The sequence below is a fragment of the Oxyura jamaicensis genome, chromosome 1 (assembly GCF_011077185.1).
Source record: "Oxyura jamaicensis isolate SHBP4307 breed ruddy duck chromosome 1, BPBGC_Ojam_1.0, whole genome shotgun sequence".
Classification (NCBI taxonomy): domain Eukaryota; kingdom Metazoa; phylum Chordata; class Aves; order Anseriformes; family Anatidae; genus Oxyura; species Oxyura jamaicensis.
Window position 1 is genome coordinate 136,029,881 of NC_048893.1, and position 15,183 is coordinate 136,045,063.

At 47.9% G+C, this 15,183-nt stretch overlaps 1 protein-coding gene across 1 annotated transcript in view; it reads left to right on the forward strand.

The window, feature by feature from the left end:
• Positions 1–365: 365 nt before the first annotated feature.
• ATP10A (ATPase phospholipid transporting 10A (putative)) overlaps positions 366–15,183 on the forward strand; it is a 111,853-nt gene continuing 97,035 nt past the window's right edge. Inside the window, exon 1 of the mRNA XM_035315358.1 lies at positions 366–1,078. Coding sequence (XP_035171249.1) covers positions 633–1,078 — 446 coding nt within the window. The 5' untranslated portion in view covers positions 366–632. The remainder of the gene's footprint in view (positions 1,079–15,183) is intronic.

The window sequence follows — 15,183 nt, forward strand, 5'->3', positions numbered from 1 at the left end:
GGGCCGTGTGTGTGTGTGCTGGGGGGGGGGATCCGCTTCCCCGGACAAGCGACAGCCCCGGGGCGAGGCGAGGCGAGGCGGCGGGTCCCCCGGGGCCGTGTGGCCGCGGAAGCGCTGCTCTCGCTCCGAGTTCCCCCGTGGCGGGGGCGCCCGGGTCCTCCCCACCGCCGCCAGCACCAGCACCCCCGGTTCCTTCCCCGGCTCTCTCCCCGGCCTCCCGCTGCCCGGGGGCGCACAGAAGCGGCCCCGCCACGGCGAACGGTCGTCGTGTCCCGTCCCCCCGGCCCCCCCCCCCCCCCCAGCGCCCCGGGCCGGCTCCAGCGGCGGGCCGGGGCGAGGCCCGCGGGAGGAGGGCTCGGCTCGCCGCCTGCCCACGTCCCCTCCCCGGCCGAGGAGGAGGAGGAGGAGGAGAAAGCGAGCGAGGGCCAAGCGGAGCAGTTGGGAGAGGGTTTGAAAGAGCCCTCCTCCCTCCCCCCGGAGGGGAAGAGGAAAGCGAGAGCCGTGGCGAGCGGCTGAGGATGATAACTTAGGGCGGCGGGGCGGGCGGCCGTGCCTCGGGGGAGAGCTGCCCGCGCTGCCCCCGGCCTTTCTTTCCCCGTCCCGGGTCGGGGCGAGCCCGGAGGGAGGCAGAGATGTCCCAGGGCGCTGCAGGAGGCGAGGGAGCGCCCCAGGTGCGGCCGGAGGGGAAGGAGAGGCAGAGGAAGAGGAGGCGGCGGAGGAGGAAGGAGAGCAAGACGCGGCTGGTGCGCTCCAACTTGCTGCTGCTGCCCGAGGCCGAGGCGGAGAAGTCCAAGAGGACCTCGCTGGCCAGCAACCGCCTCAAGACCACCAAGTACACGGCCCTCTCCTTCCTGCCCAAGAACCTCTTCGAGCAGTTCCACCGCCTGGCCAACGTCTACTTCGTCTTCATCGCGCTGCTCAACTTCGCGCCGGCCGTCAACGCCTTCCAGCCGGAGCTGGCCCTGGCCCCCGTGCTCTTCATCCTGGCGGTCACAGCCATCAAGGACCTGTGGGAGGACTACAGCCGCTACCTCTCCGACAAGGAGATCAACCACATGGAGTGCCTGGTGTACAGCAGGTCAGGCTGGGCGCTGGGGATGGGGAGCACCGTGACGGGGCTTCTGGGTGCGGGGACATGGGCGAGGGGATGTGTGGACACATGGCAGCGAGCACATCTGCTCCCGAAGGGTTTTGTGTCCATGCTGAGTGTGAAGAAGCTCTCGGTTATCCTTGGAGTTGGCATCTCACGTCGCTTTCCTCGGAGCTGCAGGTGTTCCTAAAGCCCGGTACCTTTGGATGAGAGTGGCTTCACTCTGATCAGTGGGACTTCCACAGCACGTTATGGATTTATGAGTAAGCGACAGTTAAGCGTAGGTCTACGTCTAAGTGGTGTTTTATGTTTTAAAGGAGGGACCGTGCATCACAGAGTGACAGCAGCATCGCAAGCACTGCTCGATTCACAAGCCCTTGTGCGAATACTTTCCAGCGCGAGTGGCCAGTTACGCTGGTGTGTAGTTTCAGGCGTTCATTTGGCTTAAGTACTGTGAGACATCACTGAAGTAATCTACTAATAAATCTTTGCTATGTCAGGGGTAGAGGCCGGAGGCTTCTGCGTTTGAGTTAAGACTGTGAGGTTTTGTGGCATGAATTAGTGAGCCTGACCTGTGTCCGCATTTCTGGAGGATGTGAGGCAGTCCCTTCACTGAACGTGTACTTCTAAGTGAATCGTCCCAAGTGTCATAATTCCCTGTGACTTTGCCATCTCCCAAAGCTTGTGGTTGGAGCGCTAGATCATTTATCTCCTTCAGACTTTTCTTACTGTTGCGTTTAATGATCTGAGCTCCAGGTTTAGACCACATCCTTGTTATCCGTAAGTCAGACTGAAATGTCTTTTGCATTAACATTTACATGCTAAAAATTCACCTTTAGAGAACTTTTGTTTTGTTTTCCTCTCCATGCTAGGTAGTCACCTCATAGCAGCTCGGGCTAAGATTTTTTGGGGGGATTGAGAGAAGAGCATAGTTTCCAAGAGAGTAGGTTTCATTTCTCATTCTGATGTGTAGATCTAACAGAATAGAAACACGTGCCAAGAAGCCTAAGCTCCGATTCCACAAGCTGTCTGGGAGGGGTCCTCTGGGCTGACGTAAGCATGAAGGCAGGGAGCAGCTCTCCTATTTCAAGAAAGGCGTGTGAAAAAAAATAAAATGCTAAAAAGAACTCAGAATAGTCTGCAGTTTCAACATGCAGCGGGCTCAGTTTGTTATTTTACAAACTCATATCACACAACAAATCTCACCCTGGGATATTCCCCTGCCACTAGACATGCATGCCTGGGTACACAAATAAAATAGGCTTCTTTCTGTAAACCAAAATGGATATAACCCAGCCACATCACGTACGTGGGCATTGCTAGCCCAGGATTCTGCCAGTGCCTTGCGTGCTTGTAGCCATCCTTAACTCTGTGAACACTTCTGGAGTTGAAGGAAATGAGTGGCAGGAGGGCTAGTAAGGGACTATGCTTGCACAAAAATAAAATAGTACTAATGTGGATGGCCCCTACCAAATAAAACCAGGTTAGAAATAAGCTGCCCTGTCTCCTAGGTTGAAAAGCAAGAAGTACCTGTTGCAGAAACTGTTCAAGATACCAGTGCTGGAATGTTAATTCTGGAAAGTTTCTCCCCCTGCAAGTTTCCATATCCCTGTCTGCTGCTGAAAAGGCATGGATGTGATGAAGAGAAAAGGTGTCCCTTTGGTCTTGGTATCAATTGTACCATTTTGGGTGTCCCAGCTAAGTACGTTGCCCTTTGTAGTGCTTATACTGTGTCAGAGTAAAATTGAGAATTACTCCTTTTGCTGCAGAAGTTGGATTACTTTTGAGTGGCGCTGGTATGGATTAATTTGGGAATAGTTTGAGTAGTCTCTGTGTTTGCAAGAAAGGTGCATTTGGGCCTAATCCCTGCAGGGCAGTGACTGTGGAAGCTGAGGAACTCTGACAGCTGTTCAAATAGAGCTTTCTGGCTAGGAGCGGGGATGGATGATGCTTCCTTACAGCTGTCTGCAGAAGCCTAGTTCCTGATAGCAGCTTGACTATTTCCACCCTTAGGCAGTCTTTAGGAAAAGCTCCACTCCTGCAGTTGAAAAGGAAAAACAAAACAGGTAGCTAAAATTATTTGTTCATATGGCTTTATCTACATCTTTATCTTATTTTTCTATCCTTAATTTCAACATCACAAAATCACTTTTTTAAATGTCCTCCAGCCCCAGTAGGTGAGATGGGACGAGAAACTTGCTGGTTTTGCAGATACAAACAAAGATTCTCGGTAACGTGCATGACTTCTGGAGCTGAAGCGGGAAACAGGAATCAAGGTTGAGTGGTATCAAGGTATCAAGGTCGTGGAAGTCGCTGGGTGTGAGTTCAGAAAGTCTGTTTTCTCCAAAAGATGTCATGCTAGGAGAAGCACAAGGAATTGGACGTGACTTTTACTTTGTTTCCTCAGACTTTTTGTTTCTGGAAAAATGCTGAAGTATAGGTGTCACGTAAAGAAGAAATATGTGACAGCTTTTCTCTCCACATCCGTTTCATGCTGATCACTTTATCAGTTCTACTACCTTTTGACCAAGCCAGACCGACTGTCTCTTCCTTGTGGTGACAGTGGAGCCAATTGTGATGCAGATGCTGCCCTCAGTACAGATGCTTCTGTAGGTGTGGCAGGTTGATGGACAGAGCTGCAGTCCCGTGTAGCTACCAGGGAGCAGAGACCCTTCTCTTGCTGGCCATAGATCTGTAAGACGGGATGTGTCTGAGTGCCAGGCTGATCCGCCGCGCTATCATGGGCCCCCCATCCCAGCCACCCACCCACCCCGCTGAAAGAACCACTTCAAACACCAGCAGCAGCGCTCAAACACAGGCAACAGCAAGTGACAAGCTGCAATCAGCTTGAGAGAGGACCTTTTGCAGAGAAAAGCCCTCTGTCTTAGGTAATGTTTAGCAGCTAAGTCAAGTTTCGTGTCAGATCACGTATGTTCTGCCATGCGTCCTCTATGCCTGCTCGCTAGGAAGCAGCACGAGGGCAGCGCCCACGGCCAGGTTCCCTGGAACAGCCCACGCGGTCTGGTGGTGTCAGTAATCTGAACTCGGGGGTTGAAATGCTGCTCTCCTGCTGCGCTGGCTGCTTAACAGCTGGTGTGCAGGCGAGGCCTCCTTCCTCCCGCCATCCCAGCAGCGTGGACTCAGATGACCCGTTCGCGTACAGCCGCTGCCGAATCAATGAGTCAGTGGCTCAGAGCTGGCAAAACTTATCAGACGATAGAGCAGAAAAGGATGATGCAACCTCAAGTAAAAAGCCGGAGATGCAGCTTGCTTTCGCGGGAGGAGGAGACAGCTTTCATGTAGAAATTCTGGATGTTTCGGAGAGTCCCTCAAAAGCTATTGCTTTCTAGAGTCGGCTGGCGGACAGGGAAAAGACCCAATTCTTCAAATAAATTGAAAGAAGCTGCTGATTTTGAATTGGCAGCATGCGTCATGGAATGAAGCGCTGGAGAACTGCACGCTTGTGTTGCTGCGTGATGGATTTTGCAGGTGCGCCCGTAAGAGCATGCAGGTTTGGTAGTCAAAGACGAAAGGTTTCTTAGCCAAGAGGATTCAGTAGGGCCTCTCATTGGAAGCCTTAAAAGGCACCTGTCCTGTTGAGACGACAAAGGACACTAGGCACTCTTTAGGAGGACAGTTGCACAGGTCACCTAGAATTTAGATTCAGTGCAGGTGCTCTGGTTAGAAAGGCTGGATCCCAGAAGATCACACAAACTCTTGCTTAGTTGGTTTAAATGGAGGGAAGTTACAAAGCCATTAGAGTACAGACCAGAATATTGTTTTGCGTGCATAACCTTTGCAACTCGGTGATCACCGTAGTATCATCTCTCTGTTCCTCTTCCTCATTTCCATGACCCAGGGATGGAGGTTGATGGCTGTAGATCACAAATCTGCAACCTCGTGGTGAAATCTTTGGTTTGTTACTTCTCTGGGTTATTATCTTGGTCTTGGAGGACAAAAGGGTGTTTTTTTGTTTGCAGTTACATGTAAATGTTTGCGCCAGATAATTCCAGGATGCACACATTACTGCTGCTCTTAAATACTTGGCAGAACTAAATTTGTCATTGGAGCCAAAGTGTTAAAACTCTTCTAAGCAGGGGCTTTGTTTTTGGTGTGCTGTTACAAAGTATGGTATATATTTGCAAGGTATGTAAATAGGAGATGAATAGTGATAACTACAATCACAACAAATAATGGCGCTCATCCAGCAGGGAATTACATTTTGTTACTGACTAAGTGCTTTGTTGGTGAAATAATCTCTTCTAACGTTTTTCTGGGAGCCTTATGTTCAAAACCAAAGGGCTTTGCTTTTTAAATCTACTCTCTAATTCTTGCTGTGTCCATTGAAGAGTTTTGTGAAAGACTGTAATGGTGTCTGCATACTGATCAGAGAGTGATAACTGCTGCTTCTGTCAACCTGTGACTTAGAAAATCCATGACAAATTGGAATTTATGACCTGGCATTTGTCTCCCCCGAGGTGTGGAAAATGTTTAATGGGGCACTGAGGCAGCTATCAAAGCAAGCTGGTTTACATTAAATGTTAATTTCCTTCTGCAGAACTCAAGAGGAGGAGAAAAGAGAGCTTGATGTGGGCAACTTGTTTCACACAATTTCCAAAATATGCTTCCTTCTTCCTCCCCTCTGTCAGCCCGCCAGTGAAAGCAATTCCAGCCCGAGAGAAAAGATACAGCCGTGCCACCGAATCCTCACAAGGGCATTGCTGTTGCCACTCGTGGCCTCTGAAGTAACCACACGAGGACTCGATGTGCAGCCGCTCCAATTCTTGGGCCTCACACATTTTCCTGGCAACGCCAGCCTCTGGGGAGGTGGGTTGTGATCATCTCCCACACTATCCAAATAGACCAGAATAGTTTCTTGTCCCGGGTACTGCAGGCAGGGTATGACATTTCTCACTAGAAGAAATATACTTGTCTCATCCCTTCCAGAAAGCAAATGTCACTAGATGTGATTCAGAAGGAAACTACCTGGAATTACTCAGTTTCCTCTGTGAGTGAGCTTCATGCACAGAAAGCTGAAAGCAGAAAGTAGTGGTCTGAATCTGTGTCAGAGAAACCAGTGTTCCCTCCACTTTTGGAGAGGTGCTGCTCTGTTCGTGTTATTGTGTCTTTGTCCTTAGTTTGGGCCAGGCTGGCAGTGAGTAAACTCCCTGAGAGATGTGGTAGAGGTTTTTCTGTTAGACTAAGGGAGTGCTTTCATTCTGCAGTGCAGTTTCTTATATTAGCAAGGGAAGCCCGTGCCAGTTTGCTGAGATGCAGCCAGCTGTGATGCACAGGAGAACCCCTGTGTCCCTCTCACTCTATGTATGCGGTTTATTTGCCGTTCAGCGGGGGGCGCATTTTCCAGATGCCTGAGTTTCACTACTTGAAAAGGCAAATGCTTGCTTCTTATTAGTAAGCTCTTTAGTTTGCATAGGATGCCATGAGAGCAGTTGCAGGCTGTTTCACACGCTGCTGGCTAACTGCCAGAGAAGACACTGGTAATCTCGACTGAAAGACCCAGCGATACCTCCAGATTAATTTGTGCAGGTACATGCTGCACTCTGTGGGCACATTGTAGCTCACATGAAGCAGGCTGCAGCCCACACGTACAGGTGGCCACCTTGTGTGCAGATCTGCTTGCTCTCATGTGTCGTGTTGTCTTGAGATCGTGCCTGCTGCTAGAGGTGGCTGGCAGAAGATTCTGTCAAAGTGCATTTCCAAAGAAACTGTATGAGGCAAAAGAATAGCATGTATTGTTTGGCTCTGCCAGAAACTGTGATTCCAGATCCCACCTTCCAGGTGTCACCTGGTCAGCAGAACTGACGATGTGTATGTTCGCACTGTGACCACCATGCCACAGGTCAATATTGGATTGGACTGCTCAGGAGCAACATGGTGCAGTTTAGCCAGGGCATTCTTTCCCCCAGCCGAGCGCTCCTCCATATGAGAGCAGCACTCATACTCTGCCTGGGAGGCCCTAGTTGTACTGTGGTGAAGGGTATGGAGGGGAAGCTGTATGAGGAGCAGCTGAGTTCCCTTGGTTTGCTCAGCCCAGAGCAGAGCAGGCTGAGGGGAGGCCTCATGGTGGCCTGAAGCTCCCTCACGAGGGGAGCGGAGGGGCAGGCGCTGAGCTCTGCTCTCTGGGGACAGCGACAGGACCCGAGGGCACGGCATGGAGCTGGGACAGGGGAGGGTCAGGCTGGGGGTTAGGGAAAGGTTCTGCACCCAGAGGGTGGTCGGGCACTGGGACAGGCTCCCCAGTGCAGTGGTCACAGCACTGAGCCTGACAGAGTTCAAGAAACGTTTGGACAACACTCTCAGAAACATGGTCTGATTTTTGGGTGGTCCTGTGGGGAGCCAGGAGCTGGACTCAATGACCTTTGTGGGTCCCTTCCAGCTCAGGTATTCTGTGATTCTGTGATTCTGTGGGGGGGGACTGACTGACGCTGGCTGATAAGGAAGATGAAAAGAGAAGGACGAGGTCCCCTGCCACTGGACGGCTCCTTCCAGGCTTGCACAGCCCTTGCCGGTGGGTGGGCAGGCTGTTGGCCTTGACAGAGCAGCAGGTGCCGTCTGGGTGCCATGCCTCATAGCCCAGCACTCTGCTCACTTGCAGTGTCATTGCTCAGCCCAAAAGCTGTCTGCCAGGTGCCCTTTCCTCCCCCCTGCCATGCTGCGCCTTTTGGTGGAGCTGTCGTGTCTATGCAGAGTGACGGCACTGCAGCTGGCCAGCCAAACGCACGGTCTCAGGGTTGTGCCCGGTTTTCAGGCTTTACACTGTACAGGTGCGGTTTTAGCAACCACATATATTGAGAGCAATAATGCCCATGAAAAGCAGAACACTTTGTTTCACTTCACATAGCTGCAGAGGCAAACCCGTTTCCACAGCTTACCCTGGGTCTTGGTGATTGTGCTTGGGAGCTGGCACCGGCACAACTATGCTCGTGGCCGGTACCCAGAAGAGATCCACAGCAGAAACACAAGGTGAGCCCTGCTGCTGGCCTGCAGTACGCCCTGCCTGACCCTGGCCCTCGGGGACACAGGAAGGGGAAGGACAGCAGGCTGAGTCCACACACAGGGTGAGGGAGAGAGCATTTCAGTGAGTGGCACGTTTACAAAGCAAGGAGCTGGCCTGGAGCTAAAAGACACTGACCTCTTACTGGTACTTCTCATAGATCCAGGCAGTCGCTTCCTCTGGTGTATGTCAAGCACAGATACTGACCCACACCCAAAAGGCAGCCGCAACACGGAGGTGTGAAAGACACGGCTTGTAGCTCTTCCTGAGGTAGTGCTTGTGGTGTCGTGGAGGAGAGAGGAGGCAGAAAGAGCGTGAGAGTGACATCCTGTACCGGGAGCTTGAGTAGGCTTAATATGGAGCTCAGCTGAGGCTGCGTACAGACGCAACATACATCTTTGAACTGAAAGATTTTATAAAGCAAGCCTCAGATTTAGTTCGAGGAAGAGGACCTGCACATTTCTGAATGAGCTGGTTTAATCTTTGCTGCATGTCCAGGAAGTGGGAATGAGGGGGTTTCAAACTAAGAGTTTTCAGTGCGTGCGGGATGTCAGTGAGAGGAACAACTTGCTCTCTTTTCACTGTTTCTAGGATACAGCTACACAGCAAACTGTGAGCTACCCGGCGAGTGGTGTGTTCTGCCCTGGGGACTGCGGAGGCTTATGAGCTGGCACACTGTCTAGTTCTGTGCTCCAACAGGGGCAATGTTTTATTCTCTCCGGAGTATTAAAGGTGAAAATCTCAGCTGTGGTCAGCCTACATCCTAAGGCCATGGTATATGGTCAGAGGGGAGTCTTGAACAGGCAAGGCGTGCATTTTCTTCACCCAGAGGGTGGTGAGGCACTGGCACAGGCTGCCCAGAGAAGCTGTGGATGCCCCGTCCCTGGAGGTGTTCAAGGCCAGGCTGGATGGGGCCCTGGACAACCTGGTGTGGTGGGAGGTGTCCCTGCCCATGGCAGGGGGGTTGGAACTAGATGATCTTTAAGGTCCCTTCCAACCCAAGCCATTCTCTGATTTTAGGAGTGGAAAACATCTACCATCTCTATTTTATTATAATTTTGTGCATTTCTGACCACAATTTCTCTGGAGTGGTGTGGCAAGTAGGCCAGTCTCTGCCATGCAGGAGCCAACATTTGCATCATGCCCAGTTGTTTTATAAGCCCAGACTCTGCTGGAGATTTGTTATAATAGGCGTGGAGGTCACTTGTTTTGTTTTTATGTTCTGGTTGTCTGGAAATACTGACCTACTTCAAAGAAGAGTTTAAATGTTTGACTGACAGATGCACTCCAGTTTTGGTATGTCTCTGCTGTCATTATATTAACACAGAAAGTGTAAATGCTATTACAGAATATTTCGCATTTCTGTAGTTTTGATGCTGGCTTTAGTCGTGTTCTTTAGAAGAGATGGTCCATTACTAAGTTAACAGCATTTGTAACCACAGTTCTTTATCTTTGTACCTTGCCTTGTGCTTGGTAGACTTCTCCTGGGCCGTGCAGCCATATACCTGCATGCTTGCCCTCCGTCCATTCACTGTCCTGCTTCCCCTTGGCAGGTTCCTATGAGTAACAACCTGAATATGCCTATTTTGGCTGTTAGTTGATTATGTTTGTTCACCAACAAGTGGTTGGACAAGTTGTGAAATCTCCTGAAGTACTGAGGCCAACATGCAAAGTGCTGAACAGTAGTCACCTAAATGCAGCAGTGAGCGTGCTCAGGATCTCTCAAAGTGCAGACACCAAGTAAGGTACCTCAGAGGGGATGCCAGCGGACAAATTTCAGCAGACAGATTTAGCAGCCAAACCTTTAAAAATGAGGGTGATTCAATAACTGCATTAGAAAGAGATACCTGTTTGTGGCAAAAGTAAATTATAAGAAATCAAATATAATACCTTTAAATCTGATGTTGCAAGCGTAGTACTTTTTTTTTTTGTGGGGGGGGGGGGGGCACACTTACATTTGGGGGTTTGGATGTTTTCTGTATTTTCTTTTTCTTCCCTTTTTAAATTCCTGTATTCCCACTGTCAGCTTCCCCTTTGTTGTACACCTGCAAAGCTGTGAAGCAGAAGTGTGGTCTTACCTGGCCTACTGAACAAATAGATACATCATTTTTATATGCTCATGTGAGAGCATTTGGATCTTCCCTCTTTGGCTCTCCTATGTTCAGATTTTATCAGAAGTGCTTGGAATCCCTGTTCTCCTGTTAGACAGGTTGATTCCTGTCTTACCTCTTCTGCATATGCCTGTAATTGGCTTCCACTGATTGTAGCTGTCAGGAAATCTTCTCACGTGCTAAATAGGCGCTCTCTGACCTGGCACGGGCATTTCCTGAAGCAGTCTGTCAGGTTCTTGCTGGGACAAGAGGAGAGGTTTATTTCAGCTTAGAGTTAGGTGTCCAATCTGACCAAATCATCTAAACTTGTGCCGCAACCAGCGGAAAGCATTAAGCACTTCAGGGCAGAGTGAGGAAGGCCTTCCAGCTTGTTGGAGACACTTACCTTAGCAGAGTTTGAATCAGGAGGTCCATACCTCTCTAGTGATGACACTGGTGAAGCCTGACTAGATGGCCTGCTGAATTTGGGCAAGGTGAATCCCATTAGTAAACTGAGAGAGGATAGATTTTATTCCTGTCAATACTCCATATGATTTGGGGGCTTGTACTGGAAGGCTCAGTACTGGGATGTTAACTTTCCCCGCAGCAGCCCATACAGTGCTGCGCTCTGCACTTGTAGCTAGAACAGCAGTGGTATCACACCGGTGTTGTGTCTGCTGCTGAGAAGTGCTGGCACAGCATCAGGACTCTCTCTGACCCTCCCAGGGGGTGGGCAAAAAAAGTGAGAAAGAAACATCAGCAGGGCAGCTGACCTAACCCAACCAAAGGGATATTCCATACCATATGATGTCACACTCAGCAATAAAAGGTGGAAAAGGGAAGAAGATGGGAGGGGTGGGCTCTCGTTGCGAAAACGTCTGTCCTCCTCCCGAACACCGGCTACATGCGTTGAGGCCCTGCTTCAAGGACGTGGCCAAGCATCACTCATTTGTGGGAAGTAGAGTAATTTCTTTCCTCTGCACTTCCACATAGCCTTTCCTTGTTTTGTTTTGTTATTCCCTTTCCCCCTCCCTCTTCCCCTTTCCCTTTTTTCCCTTAGTTGAATTGTTTAATTAATAATAATATTTCCTTAATAATATTTTTTCCCTTTAATTAAATTATCCTTATCTCAACCCGTGAGTTGTTCTTTCCTTTACTTCTTCCCCTCCTCATCTGAGGAGGGAGAGTGAGAGAGCGGTTGTGGTGTTCAGCTGCCTAGCACAGTAAAACCACCACAGGGCTGTAGAAGAAAAGCCTGTCCTGCTGCTTATATTTCATAATTTATTTAAGACTTCCGTAATGAGAGTTGTAGACACAAGTATGTTCACCTGTCAGGTGAAGGCAATAACTCAGTATCTGCTCCTTATCTCCTGACACATTTTGCCTTCAGCATTAGCCATTAACATGTTGTTCATACTTGAGAATTGTATTTATAGTTTATCTCAACGCTGAGAAACAATGTAAGAGATGAGTCGTGACCAATAAATAATTTTCTCATTTGAATAACTGAAGACATTTGCATTTCTGAGGAGTTTTTCAGGCAGCCCACGTAACATGAGGAATATTGGTATTTTGGGATGCTATTTACTCTTTAACCTCAGATGAAGCTTCTGGGGAGGAGTGCTGAAACAGAAGGTAGGAGGTTCCTACTTAGGCTTTCTGCTGTTTGGATGTGCTTAAATGCAAAGTCAACTAAAACGTCTTTGCAAGCTGATTCTCTTAAAAATGCAGAGGACGTGTATTTGACATACATATGGCTGTTACAAGAGGCATCACTGTCAGGTATCTTGCAAATATCACATATGGCTGCTATTTGGCTTATGCTTGATGTCTGGTAGGATCAGCTGTTAAAAGCTGCTAGGGATAGTGCTGAGTGGTGAGGGACAGAATCAGAGGGATCAGTGATGAAAGTTCCCTGCAGTTCTGAGTATCACTGACTTACCCTTGGTTGTCAATTTCTGTGCTGCAATTGCAGGGCTTGTCCCGAAGCACATGCAGACACACCATATAGCCATACAAAAGGTGCAGCACCATAAGAAATCATGCCACTGTTTGCTGAATTGAAAGTCCTAAGTTCTGTTCACTTGATTGCAGTATTTGGCATCTGCTCTTCCCGTTCATTCAGGCTTAAATGTACTGTCTCCTATCAGGTTTTTCTTACATATGTCTCTCATTCATTTCCAGCACAGTTCCTTCCCCCTCTCTGCTTTTGGTGGCAGCATCAGGGTTATGTGTGGGAGCTCCTATTTCTGTCAGACCCTGTGGGAGCTTTCCAAAATGCATGTTCAACAGAAACGTGTGCCAAGGCTGATCTGACTATCAGTCTAGTGGTGCTGCTGTCTGATCTGCAGCACCCATTTTCCAGGAGCCCAATTTAAAGTCTGTAACAGCGCTTGCCACGGACTGAACAATCCATGATACACCATCAATTTGAGGACTGAGCGAGTAGACTCTATTTTTTAAGTCCTACCACACTGTGTAATAAGCTTGGTGTATTAACAGCAAAACAGCTGCCGGAAAAGTATGTGTGTACCTGTAAGGCCATCTGCCTAAAGAGCATTGCAGTGTAGGATCTTCAGCCTGACGGCGTAGTACTATGCATAGAGCTCACAAACTTAGCACTAAAATGTAGTCAGGATGAAAATCAAAAACCAGTGGGTTTTGTGTTTTTGTCAAGTGTCCAGTTGTTGATTCGGTTTTTATTTTTTCTCCAGTTAATAAGCAAAGTAAAAGCTATGAGTTATTTTCATGCTATCAGTTATTTTAAAAAACTGGCTAAGAATCTGTTTGATCGCTACCAATCTCACTGAACTGAGAACTCATGAAAAAACTTGTCCAAAAAGGTTATTCCTTTCCATACATAAGTATGGAAGACACGAGTGAAGAATCTATCATGACAAAGAGAGCAATAGTGTCTCCTAAGCACATACAGCATTTCTACCTTTTAAAGCTTATGTTCAGCATTTCAATGTAAGATTTCTCTCAAATTCCCCATGGTTATTCTAAATTCAATCCTCCTTGGAATGCAGGGAGCAGAAGAGAAGGAGGAGAGTTTCTGAGTTTATTTTCAGTGGCATTTGGTTTGGCTTGGAGGATTTTTATAATGCTTATTTTGTCATGGCATATTAATTCATGTCCTTCCTCTACTGCTCCTAAGTTGGAAACTTTCCATTTTACATCTGGCAGGCTTGTTCCCAGTTGTTTAACCTTTATGCTTTATCACTGGCAGTAGCTGTTCTGTGCAGCCAATCCAGCCTTTTAGACATAATAACATTCCCTTAAGCTGTCCTATCTAGCAACTTCTGGGAAATGCTTTGTTTTGTTTTTATTTTTATTTTATTTTATTTTTTATAACCACTGTCCACTTTTACAGAAAGTACGCCTGCGTTGGTAGTGCTGCACCCTGCCAAAAAGTCTTAAGAAAAAACGCGGTCTGTATTCTTTACTTTACACCCTTGAAAGAAGGTTTAGATCTACAACGACATCCACAGAAGTGGCTAAGGCCAACGGTGAATTGCCCAGGGAGTCGAGGAGTATTCGGATTAAATTCAGACCCTACTGCTGATCATTTGAGAGCAGTGTTCTTTTCAGTAACTAGGTATACAACCAGATGTCTAGCACTTCTGTGACATGTCTCCTTCTACGCGTCTTGCTCTTTTCTGACCTGTTTTTGTTAACTGACCAGTTCTGGCTCGATACCACGGCAATTGGTTTCCATGAGATCGCACACAGTATGGAGATGCCACCAGCATGAGGCAGGGTCCCCAGTCAGTGTTTTCCCTCTAACTTTTTTTCAGGTGCCACACACCAGTACATATTTAATGGGAGCTCTAAGGTATACAATTCACAGTGGGAAAATATGAGTCATGTATTTAGAAAACTTAGTCTGTTCATCTTTTTGCCCATGTAGAAATCAAATAATATGCAAAGCCCGGAAAAAAAGAGGCTTTGTTTGTTTTCAGGGTGATTTCCTAGGGAACTGCTTACCTGAGTGCCAGTCCTTAAAACTCACAGCTATAAAAAAAGTGTGTGAAAAAGTGTCTTTATACTGCATACATTCAGTATGAAGCAGGGCTGTCCCAGCAGGTATGTCCAAATACCTCCAGAGCACCATGCAGAGGTAGGTGCTCGCTGCTCTGGAAGCGAGGTGGGCCATTGCTGCTGTGCTGCCTTTTAGCAGCACTTACTTGCTCGAGCACAGCAAGTTCACAACACAGTTTTCTGTTTGGGGATGGGGCACAGCTGGTAAGCTATGGGGCCCTGCACCCTGCTACATTTTGTAGGCTGCAAGTGTACAAAATACTTAGACTGAAACAAGCCCCTGCTACATTTTGTAGGCTGCAAGTGTACAAAATACTTAGACTGAAACAAGCCCGTACACATTTTCAGTAAATGCAGATACAAATTGCATAGGCACACGTTCTTTTCAGGGGTCCTTTCAGTGTAAGTGTGACCAACTGGCTGGTAAGCCCTGATTCTCATTACTGGCAGTTAACACAGCACTGTTTCCTGAGTGATTTTGGCTGAGGAAATAAAGTAATAATTTGTAAAAAAATAGAATCCTGGTGAAAGGTTGTTCTTGCTGGTTTTTTTTGTTTGTTTGTTTGTGTTTTTTTTTTTTTGAAAAACATGTATATAATGGCATAGGTGTGATTTACCTCATCAGCACAGGTAAGATTAGCAGAAGATTCGTGATCCACAGTTGAAAAGCAAACTAAACAAGCTGGATTTAAGCTTAAGAGATTCAGCAGATGTTAACAAGTACAACTGCATATTGTTATCCTTCTACCTTATTTCTGCCACCTGAATCCATTTTTTACAGAGAACTTCAATGGAGTCAAAAAGCTGCTTTTGAATGCTTATGAAGAAAGCACAACAAGATTTCCAGAGCTTCAAGAAAATAACGTGTGCTGCAGCAGCTTAGGCAGCTCATGTTCCAGAGTAATGTTTACTCTGCTTGCAGTCAGCAGGAGAACTCTCTTTGAGCC